The 15,363-nt window shown below is 44.6% G+C and overlaps 2 protein-coding genes across 5 annotated transcripts; both read left to right on the forward strand.

The window, feature by feature from the left end:
• Positions 1 to 8: 8 nt before the first annotated feature.
• Positions 9 to 4,990, forward strand: LOC146560246 (uncharacterized). Of its 2 annotated transcripts, none has more exons than XM_085244193.1 (4): positions 9 to 205; positions 763 to 1,270; positions 2,116 to 2,190; positions 3,254 to 4,990. In XM_085244193.1, exons 1-4 carry the CDS (start codon positions 77 to 79, stop codon positions 4,726 to 4,728), a joined length of 2,187 nt encoding a protein of 728 aa, XP_085100319.1. In that variant the 5' UTR covers positions 9 to 76; the 3' UTR covers positions 4,729 to 4,990. The 2 variants fall into 2 exon arrangements, with proteins under 2 accessions (XP_085100319.1, XP_085100320.1); XM_085244194.1 differs by lacking the exon at positions 9 to 205 and adding an exon at positions 280 to 634.
• A 540-nt stretch (positions 4,991 to 5,530) lies between these two features.
• Positions 5,531 to 12,023, forward strand: LOC146560247 (uncharacterized). Of its 3 annotated transcripts, none has more exons than XM_085244195.1 (8): positions 5,531 to 5,827; positions 6,543 to 6,641; positions 6,723 to 6,924; positions 7,175 to 7,245; positions 7,445 to 7,567; positions 7,980 to 8,259; positions 8,732 to 9,477; positions 10,476 to 12,023. In XM_085244195.1, exons 1-8 carry the CDS (start codon positions 5,660 to 5,662, stop codon positions 10,740 to 10,742), a joined length of 1,956 nt encoding a protein of 651 aa, XP_085100321.1. In that variant the 5' UTR covers positions 5,531 to 5,659; the 3' UTR covers positions 10,743 to 12,023. The 3 variants fall into 3 exon arrangements, with proteins under 3 accessions (XP_085100321.1, XP_085100322.1, XP_085100324.1); XM_085244196.1 differs by having other exon boundaries at positions 5,531 to 5,815; XM_085244198.1 differs by having other exon boundaries at positions 5,824 to 6,352.
• Positions 12,024 to 15,363: the final 3,340 nt, after the last annotated feature.

Raw genomic sequence — 15,363 nt, forward strand, 5'->3', positions numbered from 1 at the left:
TTCCTGAATGAATGGGGCTAACACAGAGGCAAGTTCTCTGCGCTTGTAGCGAACAGTTTTTAACCTCAGAGGGAAAATGTCAGAAAACTTGGTGTTTTATTCAGAAACAAAGTGTATCATGGAGACTGTTATCCGGGTCGCTGTCGATGTTATTGGAAATTCCAAAGTAGAAAATGACGCAGAGGAACAGACTATGAACCGTAAGGTAAGTCAGCGGTTAGTTTATTATCAACGCACACCAGATACGCTAAAAACGCCAGAGACGCTGTGCTCGGGTGAGAGTGGACGGATGGAGTAAAATCACGAAGGGCAACGACGCCAAGCAAAACAAAGATGGCGGACGTTCGTCAAGCTGAAGCTAGCTTAAAAAAAAAAGCCCTCAAAGTTGTTTTTGTTTTGTTTTTGTTTTTTTTAAATAAAGTGAATGTTATCGTAAGATTACAGGAGCCGGATTATAGTACTAGGTTTAAATCTTTGCGTTTACTTTGTTCAAATATTTCCAGGGCTGCGCAGTTAGCTTTAACTTCCGGCAGTTTTTAAAACAAGATTGTAGTGATTAAACAGTGATGTGCTGCGATAATTCTCGCTTTTCTTTCAAGATTTACTTATCACGCAGTCAGGGATAAGTAGTGAAGTAATTGTGATTATGGTTTTTATCATAACGCTTCATACAAGCTCTACTGATGTTGTGTTTACACTGATAACATGTGCTTTGGTTTAGTTCCTAAATAAACTTTGTTTCCTCTGTTTTAATCCTCACAGCTGGATTTTGACAGCACTCTGGAGATGTTAGCATGTGAGGCAACAAGAAAGATCAGCACCGTTTTCTCCCAGGTGTCTTTGCTGCTGCTCGCTGAAAACAGGACTCTGAAGGCCAAAGTGGGACAGCTGGAGAGTGAGCTAAAGACCGTGACTGAAAGCTTTGAAAATGCCAGAGTGTGGAGAGAGAACGTCCTGAATGGCTGCCCAGTCCTGTTTAAGCAGAGCGGGCAGGTCTTTACCCTGAAGCCACTGGGGAAGTTAAACATAAGGACAGATAAAGTAGCAGAGGGAGGCAGTGGTTCTTCACCAGCTCCTGCTGGAATTCAAAGAGTCGGTCATATATGTCCTCCTGCTTCTGCAGCTCCTCCAGGGGTGCAGGGTTTCACAGGACCACCACCTCCTGCTGCTGCTGCACGAGTGCAAAGAGTCAACCAGACATCTGATGCTGCTGTGCAGAGCGTCTCCACATCATCTCCTGCTGCTGAAGTGGATGGTGGACACGATGCTGGTAAGTTTCCATGAAAGGTCCCAGATGATGAAAATATGGGTTATTTCTTTTTTTCAGTGGTACATCCCATATTGCTCTTCAGACTCACCCTGCATGCTGCAGGTGTCTCTCCTAGAAACACAGAGCGGTTTTCAGCCTGCAGCAAGGGTCATAAAAAATCTCCCAAATTTAAATATCCTAGCAAAGTAAGTTGGGACATTATCTCCAATCAGATAGCTTTTATTTTTTATATTTGTTTGTTATTTTGTAGCTTTGTCACTGTGTGACACAGACCAGTGGTGGATTGGAGCTTTGCCTTTAACTTGCTGAACAGGTGCGTTGATAAAGTAGTCTTATTGATGTTGATTACAGTAACAAGTGCTGCTGCTGTCCTTTCAATAAAAGGCTTCACTGTCTCATCACAGCTTTAAGTGGTCCTGAATGCTTTTCCCAGTATACACACATCTATTTTAGTCACAAATCCCTGTGAAATGCTTGCACTGTGGAGTCCTGCACCATTGCCGCAGACTTCCTGCTTTCCACTGCACCAAGAAAAGCCTTGTTATTTTATTTTGAAAACATGGTAGTGAAGCAAGAAAGAAATTGCCTGCTAATAGACAGTTTGTTTCACAGTTGACATTCTGAAAGCTGATCGGTGGATACATTTGTTGATGAGATACATTGAGCCGCCTGTTGTGTCAAATCCTGGTTCAAGGTGTAAATACGAGCCCTGAAAATCTTACAACTCTCGTCAGCTGCCAGCTAGACGGGCTTCCTGCACAAATTCAGTTTGAAAGGAAAACAAATTTTCAACCTGCAGCTGATTTCAGCCATGGTTAATCTGTCTTTGTTTTCATTCTGTATAGATTCTTCAGGTTCAGAAGGTGGAGAGGCGATGGAGGAGCTGATGGAAGCAGTTTCTTTACCAGGCAATGGACCGGGTGAGAACTTAAATGGTTAATATAGAAATTATTTTCAGTAAAACAAACTAACAAAGACTCCGATAATGTGTGATTTCAGATTTTAAATTAGAAAATAACCAGAAACATGACAAATTGGTCGTGGGTGAGCGTTCACACTAAGAGCAGTTCAGATCAGATCTTCAGACATCCCCTGTGCTGAGTATAAAAAGGTCCAGCGTACCCTGCATGGGACCTGTTTACTGTGGTCCTACCCACGAGCCTTTGTGGGGTAGAGGGGTCTGGTTTTAGCCCATGGGGCCGACAGGAAGGGTTGTAGGGTCTGGTGATTTGTGGATTGGGTGGAGGTGGAGGTTATGGCTCTCTGATCCCTGGCTTCCAAAATCACCTTGTGGCACCTGGAACATCAACTCCTGAGCAAAGGAGCATGTGCATGATGTCAGGAGATACTGACAGGATATCGTTGGGCTTATCTACCACCCAGATAGGTGGTAGAAGATGGTTAGATGGCTGGATGGATGACTTGTAATGCTGTGGGGCTGGGCATCCTAACCTTAGACAGCATTAAATTAGCCTTTGGGTCTTAAAAGTAAAGCCAGTGTGCAAGCTGCTAAAACTTAGTCTTAATGGGAAAACTTGGGTTTCCCGCTCTGTGACATCTGTAAAGACTTTAGTGAAGTCCTCGTTTATGAGCTTCAGGTGGTCAGAAAATGAAGGTAACTTTGTAAATTATTCTCATTATTAAAGTCAGACGGGAGGCCTAAGGAGCTTGGAAAGAAAAGCGTCTCCACCATTTGACCCTAGAACTGAAGAAGCTTCTCGGATGAGAGGTGAAACGTCTTCAAGCAACTTAAAGAAGTCCAGACGCTTTTCTTTCCAAGCTCCTTAGACTACGATGACCTGGATGACTGAGAACCTTCACAGACATATTGCCGTCAGACAGGAGGATTATACAGAGTCTGCTCATTAGCTAACAAATCAATCACGAATGTTTGGCCGTGATGATTTCACAGTAAGAAGTGATGATAAATGAGCTTCTTCTCCTGCATCATATGTGTGAACTTCGATCTTTCCTTTTGTTTAGACGCCACAGCAGATTGTACCTGCGCGGACTCAGCGGAGCCCGAATACACCGAGAGCCAAAAGCGTCTGGAAGCAGAGGTTTTGAAGAAAGGCAGAGTGTTTGTGTGTGACATCTGTAACAAGACTTTTAACCGACTCTTCCACCTGATGAAGCACATGAACATCCACAAAGAGCAGCGGCCTTTTACCTGCGACCAGTGCCCGAGAAAGTTCAGGAACGCAGCGACTTTTGAGTACCACCTGCTGCGACACGAAGAGAAGAAGTATGCCAGCTACGAGTGCGAGCTCTGCCAGAAGAAGTTCAAAACAAAAATGGGGCTGAAGACGCATCAGGTGGTGCACACGGATGAAAGGCCGTTCGCCTGCTCCACCTGCGGGAAGGGCTTCAAGACCAAATACAGCCTAAAGTCCCACCAGCTCGTGCACACGGCTGAGAAGCCGCACAAATGCTCCGAGTGTGGAGAGAGCTTCAAATACGCCTTCACCCTTCAGTGTCACAGAAGCATCCACACTGGAGAGCACCCGTACAAATGCACGGTGTGCGGCAAGGTTTTTATAAAGAGACGATCGCTCAGGACGCACCAGGCGGTCCACAGAGGGAAGATGTTTACCTGTGAGACGTGCGGTGCTGGCTTCACCCTGCCTCAGAACCTGAAGAGACACATGCACATCCACACGGGCGAGAGGCCGTTCAAATGTAAGGTGTGCGGGAAGGGTTTCATTCAGGCCAACAAGCTGAAAGCACACATGCTCCTTCACGGCGCTTCAAAGCCGTACATGTGCGACCTGTGTGGGAAGACGTTTCTGTACAACTGCCACCTGAGGAGACACCAGAGCGTAACTCATGACGAGAAGCACGGGCAGGTCATGAGGAGACGGGAGCGGGAGCAGGGCAGGCGCAGAGTAATCTACCGGCAGGACAGGACGATAGTGGACGTGACGCCGTTCAGCTGCGGCACCTGTCACAAGGGCTTCGACACTGCGTGTTCCCTGAAGAAACACGAGCTCATTCACACGGGTCACATGCAGTACCGCTGCGACCCGTGCGGGAAGTCTTTCTTCTACAAAGCCACTTATGACTACCACCAGCGGGTCCACTCGGGAGAGAAGCCCTTCGGGTGTGACGTGTGCGGGAAGAGGTTCATCATCCGTCAGGCGCTCAAGATCCATAAGCTGCAGCACTCTGGAGAAAAGCCGCACAAATGCGAGCAATGCGGCAAGGCCTTCCGCATGTACACGAACTACCAGAGACATCAGCTGATCCACACCGGAGAGAAGCCGTATGAGTGCGAGGTCTGCGGCGTGAGGTTCAGGCAGCTCGGGCACGTCAAGTTTCACATGCAGACCCACACGGGGGAAAGACCGTACTCCTGCAGCAGCTGTGGACTTGGATTCTCAGACTCAAGGCTCCTGAAGAAACACAACTGCAGCGAGAAATTCCAGAAAATTTTGGGGGACGCACTCACAGCGTCCTGATGGCGTCGACTCGAGCAAACCAGTCATTGTCCACAGAGCCAGATGAGTGATGCATTCTGGGAGCATTGCTCAAGGCTGGGCCATTATTCAGATTTGTATTTTCTTCCATTTTGCCTTCCAGTGATTGTGATATAGTTGGCAGTCTTTTAGTGATCTCTCAGCACGATTTAAAATACGAAAATTTTGTATTTATACATTATATATTTATATTTTCACCTGGTTTAAAGTCTGTTTTCCTACAGTATTGAATAAAATGGTCAAGACAACAAAAATCTCTCAATTGACTTTTTTTTAAATTTTGAAATTAAAAACAGTGTGATCAGAAGCACATACCACCGCCTCTTACCCGTGTTTGCTTAATATAGCTTGATAACATGGAATTATATAAATGTTTACAACTCTGTTAACTTCAGACTGTGAATACTCTGACTGTTAAAGGGTAATTTTAACGTTTTAACGTCTCTGCTGATCGTGGAATTGTAAGTGTTGTAGTTACTCACTTTGACCACTGGAGGGAGGTTCAATGTAAACTCGATGCTATACCGTTTCCGTTAGGGCTTTTCGCAATAGAATCAAACATGGTATACGGTATATTGAACAAATAGGATGGATACATTTTTGTTACTTTTTTTTTTTTATCCAAATAACACAATTCAAACAAACAAAATTAGTGTGGCACGTTTCTTGCAAGTTAATGCAGTTAAAGCTGACAATATAAGATAAATGATATACAGTCATTAGCATTTAAACTGAAAAGACAAATTAGAAACGCGTGATTTTATTCTGAAAAGTATGAACTAGGAAACAGTACTTGGCTTCGTGTTGTGAATGATCGGCATGAGTTTTTTTTCACCATAACAACAACAGTGCGGCAGCGCAGAAGTTTTATGACGCATTTGTAGATGCGAAATAAACATCACAATCTGTCAGCATGGCGGACCTGGAGCCGCAGGTTTGCGCCATTTTGGAGATAATGGTGAACGCGGCGGTGTCAGAGATGAACAAAGTTATCGGCGCCTCGGATCCTCCGCGTCCACAAGAGACATCGTGTGTGGCCGAAGACACGCACGGGTCCCCGGAGGATAAGGTACAGGATAAGGTACAAGGTGGTTTACGGTCGTCAGGTATCCGGGCCGGTTCTGGTCCCCGCATTGGTCCCGGTTTCTCCCGAGCCGACGCTTCCTCCAACTGTCGTCCAGACAACCGGCCGAGCATAGAAATAGAAGAGCTAGCAGTTAGCTCCGGTTAGCTGCGAAATGGCAGCAGGGTGCCGCGCTGTCCTGCTGTATGGAGCATGTGTTTAGGCTAAACTTCGCGTAAATATGAGGGGCTGGTGCACGAAGTCTGGGAGAATCCACCTCTGGGCGCCATTTTGGGTTGGGCAGCAGGCCCGGGCTTATCTATCTAGTGTATGTCTAGAAGCGCCTCAGCTACAGGTTTCCACAGAGCGCAGGATCGATCTATCAGCTGATATCTGATCAATAACACACTCTTCTGTGATCATAATGACTGCCACATAGTGTTACCCTGTTGTGCGGTTTTGGGGTTTTCCTTGTATACTTGTGATCCCGGGATCTGATTGGCTGATCAATATATCACATCAGTGTTAGACCTGCTTTTTCAGGTCAGGACAGGAAAAGTTTTACCATCTTGCAGCGTGACAAAGTGCAATGTCCTCTTCACTTCATTACATTACTGAACAACGCTGTCTCAGATTTTCTGATTATCTTTCAACTTGGAATATTTAATATACCTTCCAGAATGAGTTTAAATCAGGTTCATTATTTGACAGTGGCCTGTGTTCTTCCCATCAGGTGATCCAGTTGAGCGTCTTCATGTCGTCTCTGGCTCAAGAAGCTGTGGAGAAGATCTGCCAGCTCTTCCATGAATGTTCCTCTGCGCTGCGGCTAGAAGTACACGACCTTTGTGCTTTATTAATTCATCCACCCACTAACAGTCCAGCAAGAAATCCTAAAGTAGTCCTTGTTTTGTAGGTGACGCAGGGTGTGGCAGAGATCGAGGACCTGAAGAGGAGACTGGAGGTCGCGGAGACGGCGTTGAAGCTGGCGCTCGAGGGCAGCGGACGTCAGAAGGACGTGGAGGAGCTGACGGAGGGAGGCAGCGGGCAAAAGGAGGGGAGGGTGGACGTTGAGGTTGTTCAGCTTGAGCAACGCTCAGGGAGGAAGAGTCGCAGAAGTGAGGAGTTCTTCCTTTTAAACACATTAGTTAGCTTTTGTATTCCACAAGTTTTTAGAGAAAAATATTTTAAATCAAACTGCATCAAGTCAAAATCAGCTGTGGTGTTGTTTTAAAACTCAAATTTCATGACTGAAAGGAAAATATTTTTAACCTTTTCCCCCTGATGTCTCCACTCTGTCCCTGTTGTATTTGACGAAGCAGAGGTGACCACAAACCGGTTCTGATGTTTGTCTTTTGTTCTGTGTAGGTGTGGTTAGCAGGGACGCCGGAGTGAAGAGATCGCCCATAATTCATCTGTGGAAAGGCAGAACATATGATGTAAAGTCTTGCGTTGTCCCGCCTCTTCTTCCCATTTCTGTTTCTCATCTTCGCATCACTTGAACATGTTTATTCACTGTTTCCAAATTGCATAGATTAGTCAGAAAATCTGACCAACTTAAAAATAAAGCAGAGCTGAACATCCTGTGTGGAGGGATCCTGCCAACCTAAATTTGTCCTCATCCTTTCTTCTGGTCAGGACAGCATCCAGCCTGTTATAATAAAAGAAGAAGGGTTTGAGTGCTCAGCCGACCGGATGTCGTCTGACTCTGGTCAGTACAGAGATGAGTTTTGGCAGGATGAGGACGACCCTGACTACCAGGTTGGCTTCATTAATATGTTTTTATATTAACTTGTTTCTTTTTTCACCTTGCAGCTATATTATTTCATTGCATGTGCTTTTAAAAATAACTTTTATATATGCTTTTAGATACAAGTTTTTATTTTGTTGTACTGTATTAAGAGATAAGTCCAATTTAATGTCAGCTGATGAACATTTTAGACAGAGTTGGGTTTTTTGGCATATTTCTTCACTTATACTAACACCCTTTTATTTAAATAAGAATTTATGATACCCAGAAACCTTTCAAGCACTGGAAACAATTAGTTTATTCACTGCAATATTCATCGCCCATAAAATTGAATGAGCTAAGGTAACATTTGATGAGCTAAACCTGACAATCAACAACGTTTAAACGAATAAACATTTAATCATCCCTTTTCTTCTCTGGCAGGCGGAACCAGACGATCCAGATGATGCTGACCCAGGATACACCACCAGATCCAAGCGTGTTGCAAAGGGAAAGTCCCACCAAGCTCAAGCAAAGAAGGAGAGTCAGAAGGAGCAGCCTCTGAGCTGCAAACACTGCCGGAAAACCTTCACCAAGCTGCTGCAGCTCAAAGCCCACCAGGCCGTCCACGGGGCGAGCGCGGAAAAGCCCTTCCAGTGTTCTCAGTGTGGCCGAGGCTTTGCGTTCCAGCGAAGCCTCAGTGCTCACATGTTACTGCACACAGGTGAGCTCCAGCTTTATCCTTCATACTAAAGCAGGCACAGTCTGTACGATGTACCCGTGCACACCGTGAAGGCAGGTTTGTTGATGAACTTGGAGCAGGAAGAATCCACAAGCTGACTGACGTCCATCACTAACACACTCTTATTTCTTGGTGAAATTATGTATTGGTAAAGTTAAGTTAAACTAATATTGGCTAGTTTACAAAATCAAGAAAATCTTAGGGAGACAACAAGACAGCCGACATTTAACTGGAGTTGCTAGGCTAGACAGCTAATTTAAATCAGTGTGTTGATTTTTGTGGACTCCCAGAAATGTTTGGTCATGCCTCATGTAAAGCACGTGACTGTTTTTGGAAAATTGTTTCTTTACACTGATGAGAATAATGAGACTTATTCGGTTAATCTGCTTAAATTACATCAGAATTTACTCATCGTTGTTTGTTGGTGAGCGTGTTTTTGCTTTTCTGCATACAGGTGAGAGGCCACACACCTGTGATGTTTGTGGGAAAGGTTTCACCCTGAAGCAGCTCCTGAGAAACCATCAGCGTCTCCACGCTGACGTGCGGCCATATCGCTGCGAGCAGTGCGGTAAGAGCTTTTACCGGGCGCACGGCCTGAAGATGCACCAGATGGTCCACACTGGGGAGCGTGCCTATAACTGCCAGTACTGCAACAAACGTTTCACAATACAAGGAAACCTGCAGCGCCACCTGCGCATACACACGGGCGAAAAGCCGTTCAGGTGCGAGACTTGCGGCAAAAGCTTCAACCAGGCCGACACTCTGAAAGGCCACCAGCGGATTCACACCGGCGAGCGCCCCTTCAGCTGCGACACCTGCGGCAAGCGCTTCATCCAGAAGAGCGCGCTGAAGATGCACCAGAAGACCTCTCACGTGGACGAGAAGTCGCTCGCCTGCGTCGCGTGCGGCACCACGGTGGCCTGCGTCGACTCGCTGCGCAAACACCTCCAGACGCACGCGGCGACTATTCCGTGCACCTGCGTGCTCTGCGGCCAGCGGCTCAGCTCCATCACCGAACTGCGCTCGCACCAGCAGCATCACACGGTGGACCGGCCTCACAGCTGCGGGCTCTGCGGCAAGAGTTTCAAGTCGTCCAGTTACCTGAAGATTCACCTGAAAACGCACAGCGGGGAGAAGCCGTTCTCCTGCGACATCTGCGGTCGCATGTTTACACAGCAAAGCAGCCTTAAGTCCCATCAGGTGGGTTTTTGCTGCTTGTTGCACAAGGTGAAACTCATTCATGCAAATAAGTCCTCAACATTAGGACGGACACCTTAGCAATCTGTCAGCGTGTCTGAAACCCAGACTCCAGCCCTTTAAGCTGCAAAGAGTGTTCAGATAGAGAGTAGTGCTTGATGATTTTGGCTTCCAGCTGTTATAAAAACTCTGTGATCAGGATATAGTGATTACTTTTTTGCATTAATTTTTGCAAAAAAAATCTGCTCTCCAAGCAGAGCTATCATTAACAGCTGCTTTTAAACATCTCTGATATGGTCTGATTTCGGCACAGCAGATCCAAGGCACTAGTTAACTAACGGCTTTCCATGACTCGTCGTAGCTAACGTGCCAGTCTCCTGAGGTGCAGGTTTGCTGCTTCCGTTATTGTGTGGTATCTCAGGCTGGCAGGGACCAGTGGTTGCCCCTTGCGAGATGGGTTCTGTGGATGAAAACAACCACTCTTCTGGGTCTAAGTCCCCACCAGACAACTTCACCCGCACCAACCTTATTTTTCCCTTCTCCCTTTGCTTTTCAGAGTTCATTAAATGTGCATTTGCTGTTAAATAATTGAGATTGCAGTAGTTATAAGTATAATTGGGATTATGGTTTGTCCCATACTTGAGCCGAGGGTGAACTGCAGCTGCATCAGAATAATGAAGCTCATTATTCATTAGTTATGATGGAGATAAAAAATAACTCTTTGCTTTGTGGTCCAGTAATCAAGGTATGGTTAGAGGCCCAGATTGAAATGCTACACCCTGAGTAACCCCGTAAAGTGACAGATGATTGTTAGAATTAAGCAATACCAACCTGGTCTGAGATTAACTTCATGTGTATGTTTATGAGTACACTTTGTGTAGATGTGTTGCAGTTCCACCTTCTGCAGCAGCTGTAGCTGAACACGTCTGCTGCAGTGGAAAGAACCTTGTGGGTAATTTAGTAAAGATTTAAACATGTTGTTTCAATGTTCTCTGCCAAAGGTGGTCCACACAGGAGAGAAACCTTTCAGCTGCGACACCTGCGGGAAATGCTTTAGCAACACCGGCAACTTGAACCGACACCAGCGCATCCACACGGGGGAGAAGCCGTTCAGCTGTGACACGTGTGGGCGGAGCTTCAACCAGGGCAACAGCCTGAAGGCGCACCAGCAGATTCACACCGGGGAGAAGCAGTTCATGTGCGACAAGTGCGGCAAGAGTTTCTCCTACCTGAGGAACCTGAAAGACCACAAGTGCTTCTATGTCTGAAGCTAATCTGTGAGGCGATGTCAGCTCCTGTAAGCTGCAGTCAGGTTAGCTGGGACCGAGTTAACACTGAAAGCGATTTTGGTGATTGTAAAGCTGGCTTTCCCAGATTTCTTCTGTCACTGCCAAGAAAGTGATGCAGGTAGATACGGCGTGGAATTTGTAATGGTGGAAAAACAATGTGAAGAGTGTTACAGCATCTGTCTGTGAGAATAGCTGACAAATTGCATTTCCAACGTTAAAACTGAACGGACAGAGAGAGTTTTAGCTCCTGATGTGAGTGCATTTATCACTGAACTAAGAAAAGCCTGGGTCAAAATGATCTTCAGCTTCTTGCCTTTTGTCAGCGTGATGTAACTGAAAAGCCAAAAGCAGATTTTTACCACCACAGTTGGTATTAACGAGCCACAGAAACAGCTGATCCTTATTAAAGACGAGGCATTTTGCAGTATTTTGCAGCATTTTGCCCTTTGGTAATGATTTCTTGTTATCGCGACTCACTCGCAGATGGACGGGCCAGATGCTTCAGCTCAGTGTAACATTTAAAGCTCTTTGCCAGGGAGACTGAAGTTTGGCTTTTCTTACCTAGCGAACACATTTTGTATTGAAACGTGAGTGAATTTGTACCAACTCACCGATAGTGCTCGCGATGAGGATGGGCTGTGTTTACATTGCATCACGTGCAGCACCACCACAGCTCCTTTTCACACGTGTGAAAGCAAGCAAGTTTCACTATGCATGAGCAACACGTGCTCGTGCTTTCAGAGGTAGCATGAACGGTTTTACTTTCCACAGTTACAGTTCTGTCGAAATAGGATCGCAAGTCATTGATATTTGGCGCTGTGGCTCTGTTTGAGGTCTTCCCGTCCTTCCGCACATATACATGGAAAGCCTAAAGGCATTCAGTTTGACTCTGTGGCCTGTTAGAAAAAATTCTGTGCTCGGTATAGCGGTAATCTGTGGGCAGCTGTTACATTATATTCCTCATCTGGGCTGTATAATGTGTAAAAATGGGACGTCTGATCTCGTTGTGCGGCTGATATTTATAACGGTGCAACTCAAAGAGTGCTTTTCTGTCTTTTTCTCTTTTAACATCATCTCACATGATGACCGTTACTACGTAAATGCCTTGTATGCATACAAAGAACCGGTGTGCTGAGAACATAACAGACTGAAAGTATTATTTTGTGAAAATACTTTATTTGTAACTTCTCTTGTGGAGATGATATTCACTCAACCTTGTAACTGAGTTCAATTCATAAAACAGTGAAATGTAAACATGCTTCCTTTTTGTCTTTCTTAATGATTAAAGAGCTTGAAATATGTTTGTTTTTGATCAGAAAAAACAGTTTTACAGGAACACATGCGTCGCCTTCACATCCTTACTGAAAGAGGTATTCAATTTAAAGTTTCTGTTGCCTTTGAACAAGAATACTTTCAAGTCAAGTGCGGAAATGCAAAGAAAATAATTATATATAATAATTTTCAGAAGAAATGTTTCTTAAACCAAAACAGATCTGAGATCAATTCAAAACTGTTTCTCTTAGTCTTAAGTCATATTAATTAATAATCCCCCACTGATCCAGTTTAACTGTTCATGAATAGATTTGTGTGTAGCTGATGTGGTATCCCACAAATAATTACAATATTTAGTAATTTAAGCCGATGTTCACGTTGCTCTGCTGGGCCTTACTATAACTGTGCTGTCATCTAATCTGTTCATGAATAGATTTAATTTTATTTTTTACTGTCTATCCTGGCAGGACGTCACAGAGCAATGAGACTTAGAAGAAAGCTGCAAACTGCACCATCCTCAAGATGTTTGGCTTTGTTGTTGTTATGTTCACCTCTTTGCCAAGAGGTGGCGCTACAAACTAATATTATAGTCCAGATAAATCTATGGAGCTTCTTGGATGGCACTCATTTCTCCTCAGTGTTGCAGAGTAGGTCCAAAGTTCCTTTTCAGTTCTCTTTCGCCTTTTTGAGGGGAACTTTATTTTCAGTTATTTTCCTAAATGAGTGAAGAGGTGTCTTTCTGTTTAATTCTTCCTTACGTTTCCAGCATTTCATCTCTAGCTTTTAGGTTTAATTGCAAACAAAGACTACACAACACATTTGAACTGTTTAACCCTCTGGGAAAGCAGAAAGCGGGCTTCATTAGCTACATCATCAGGGTTTCTTTGGGGTTTTTCACAGACAAGAACATTCAGCCTGTCGTGACTGCTTGTTAAAAACTGCTCTTTCTGTGAATTTACTGAGAAAGACCAGTGTTGTTCCCTGGTGGCTGCTTTTCATTGTTTCATTGGTACCTCCTTTTAAATCCATGTAAATGACGTCAGTGTGCACATTTAGCAGCTGGCTATGAGCTCCGTGCTGCACCGACTGCCTGAGCAGCCACAGGGCTGTACAGTAGGTCAGACTGGCTGTAATCCCTTCCAGATTACAGTCCAGGGTATCGTGGGAGGAAGTGTGGGGGATTGGCAGAGAAACAACTTGTTACAGCTGGCTTCCTACCAAAGAGGAGATAAGGAGAGTCTGTTTGTTTTGCTTCTCATGTTTGGGTTCTTCTTTTTTTTGAACGCCTTCAGGTTTAGGAAAATATTTTATTCAGTAATGTTTATACGCTGATTTAAAGAAGGCTGAATATTTTTCATATCACACATGGGAGAAATCACACCTCCCAGTTTCACAGTTTTTAAAATATTGATTTTTGATCATTTGTTAATATTCTCTTTTTGTACAGTCTGTCAATACACCTCAGGAACAAATATTTATATTATAATATACACCTTATATAATACATGTTATTACATGATATACATTTTATATGTTACAATGTGGATTTTAGGGGTTCTTTTAAAACAATAATCAAATTTAGTGAAACAGTTTTCACTAATTTAAAAGTGTATGTTTGTACTTAGTATAAATGAGTCTTAGGTTTGCAGAAAGAACTCCACACTGTTTTGCCTTAAAGTTCAAAGAGATAATTTGGACTTGATTGATTGATTGATTGATTTTTAATCTTAGAAAAGTCCTGACTATGATGTTTGCAGATCACATTTTAGTGAGAGTAGGGAGCAGGTGGAAGAGAGTTTGGGGAGGTGGAGGTATGCTCTGAAGGGAGGAGAAATGAAAGTCTGTAGAAGCAGGACAGAATACATGTGTGACTGAGAAGAAGTTGGAGATGCAAGGAGCACAGATAGTGTAGAAAGTTAAAGGAGTTTAAATACCTGGAGTCAACCAACAAAGCAATGAGCAATGCACAAGACAGGTGATCAAGTGGGTGGAGACGAGTGTCAGGGGTGATTTGTGACAGAAGGATAGCAGCAAGAGTGAAGGAGATGATGGTAATGAGACCTGCTATGATGTGTGATTTGGAGACAAAAAAACAGGAGGTCGAGCTGCAGATGAAAATGCTAATGTTTTATTGGGAGTGAACAGGACGGGATTAGAAATGAGTACATCAGAGGGACAGCTCAGGCTGAGAGGCTGGAGACAAGGTTAGAGAGGTGAGGCTGAAATGGTTTTGACATGTGCAGAGGAAGGTTGGAGATTTATGGGACAAAAGGATGTTGAAGATGGAGCTGCATCGCAGGAGGAAAAGAGGAAGACCTCAGAGGAGGTTCATAGATAATCCACTGTGACAACCCCTAAAGCAGGGGTGGGCAATTCCAGGCCTCGAGGGCCGGTGTCCTGCAGGTTTTAGATCTCACCTTGGGTCAACACACCTGAATCACATGATTAGTTCGTTATCGGGCCTCTGGAGAACTTCAGGACATGTTGAGGAGCTAATTTAGCCATTTAAATCAGCTGTGTTGGTTCAAAAATTCCTAAAACCTGCAGGGACACCAGACCCTCGAGGCCTGGAGTTGCCCACCCCTGCCCTAAAGGAAGCAGCCGAAAGAAGAAAAAGAAGAAGCACATAAATCTTCACCTGCAGAAGGAATTCCTGCAAAGTGCTCCTCAAAGGATATCGTACCATGATGATATAAACATGAGAAATTTCACCTTTAACCTTTGGGATCAAAAAGAAGCCTGTATGACTGCAGAACTGTGCTTCTATCTTGTCCTTCTGTCTTTTTTCTTGCTTTAGACCCTAGACTCCAAATCTTGGGGGTTATCTACTGGTTTATGGATTAAGATAAGAAGTAGGTTAAAGACTGAGAAACAATTGGGTTATGAGTGATGTTGTGGTAGTTCTGATGCCCTCGGGGCGAGCATGAGTCCCCGCCTGTATTGATCCCTGCTGATGCGCTCAGAGCAGCACAAATCACTAGCTGTTATCCACACACACAAACAAGCCCATCACGCCACACAGAAACACATTCACACACCACCACCGCCACCTTTTCCGTAGCCCATTAGATATATCGACAATTCCACATTCACTTTTGTTTTTGTCTTTTTTTTTTTTTTGCTCTAATAGGTTTATGCACAGCTGACCGAGCAGTAACACTAATGCTGCCGGTATACTCTGTGACATTGCGTTGAGTACAGGCTCTCCATGGAAATACGGACTGCTGCTCTGGTTGTTCTTTCCAGCATCGATTCGCGTGCAGTTGCAGCAGCAGCTCTGCCTCTGTTCTCCGAGGGATGCCAGTGAATGTGCCTGTGTGCTGCTCAC

Source organism: Mchenga conophoros, linkage group LG14 (assembly GCF_057382185.1).
Source record: "Mchenga conophoros isolate Kocher_MC1m ecotype Shallow Benthic linkage group LG14, M_conophoros_male_GT1.1, whole genome shotgun sequence".
NCBI classification, from domain to species: Eukaryota; Metazoa; Chordata; class Actinopteri; order Cichliformes; family Cichlidae; genus Mchenga; species Mchenga conophoros.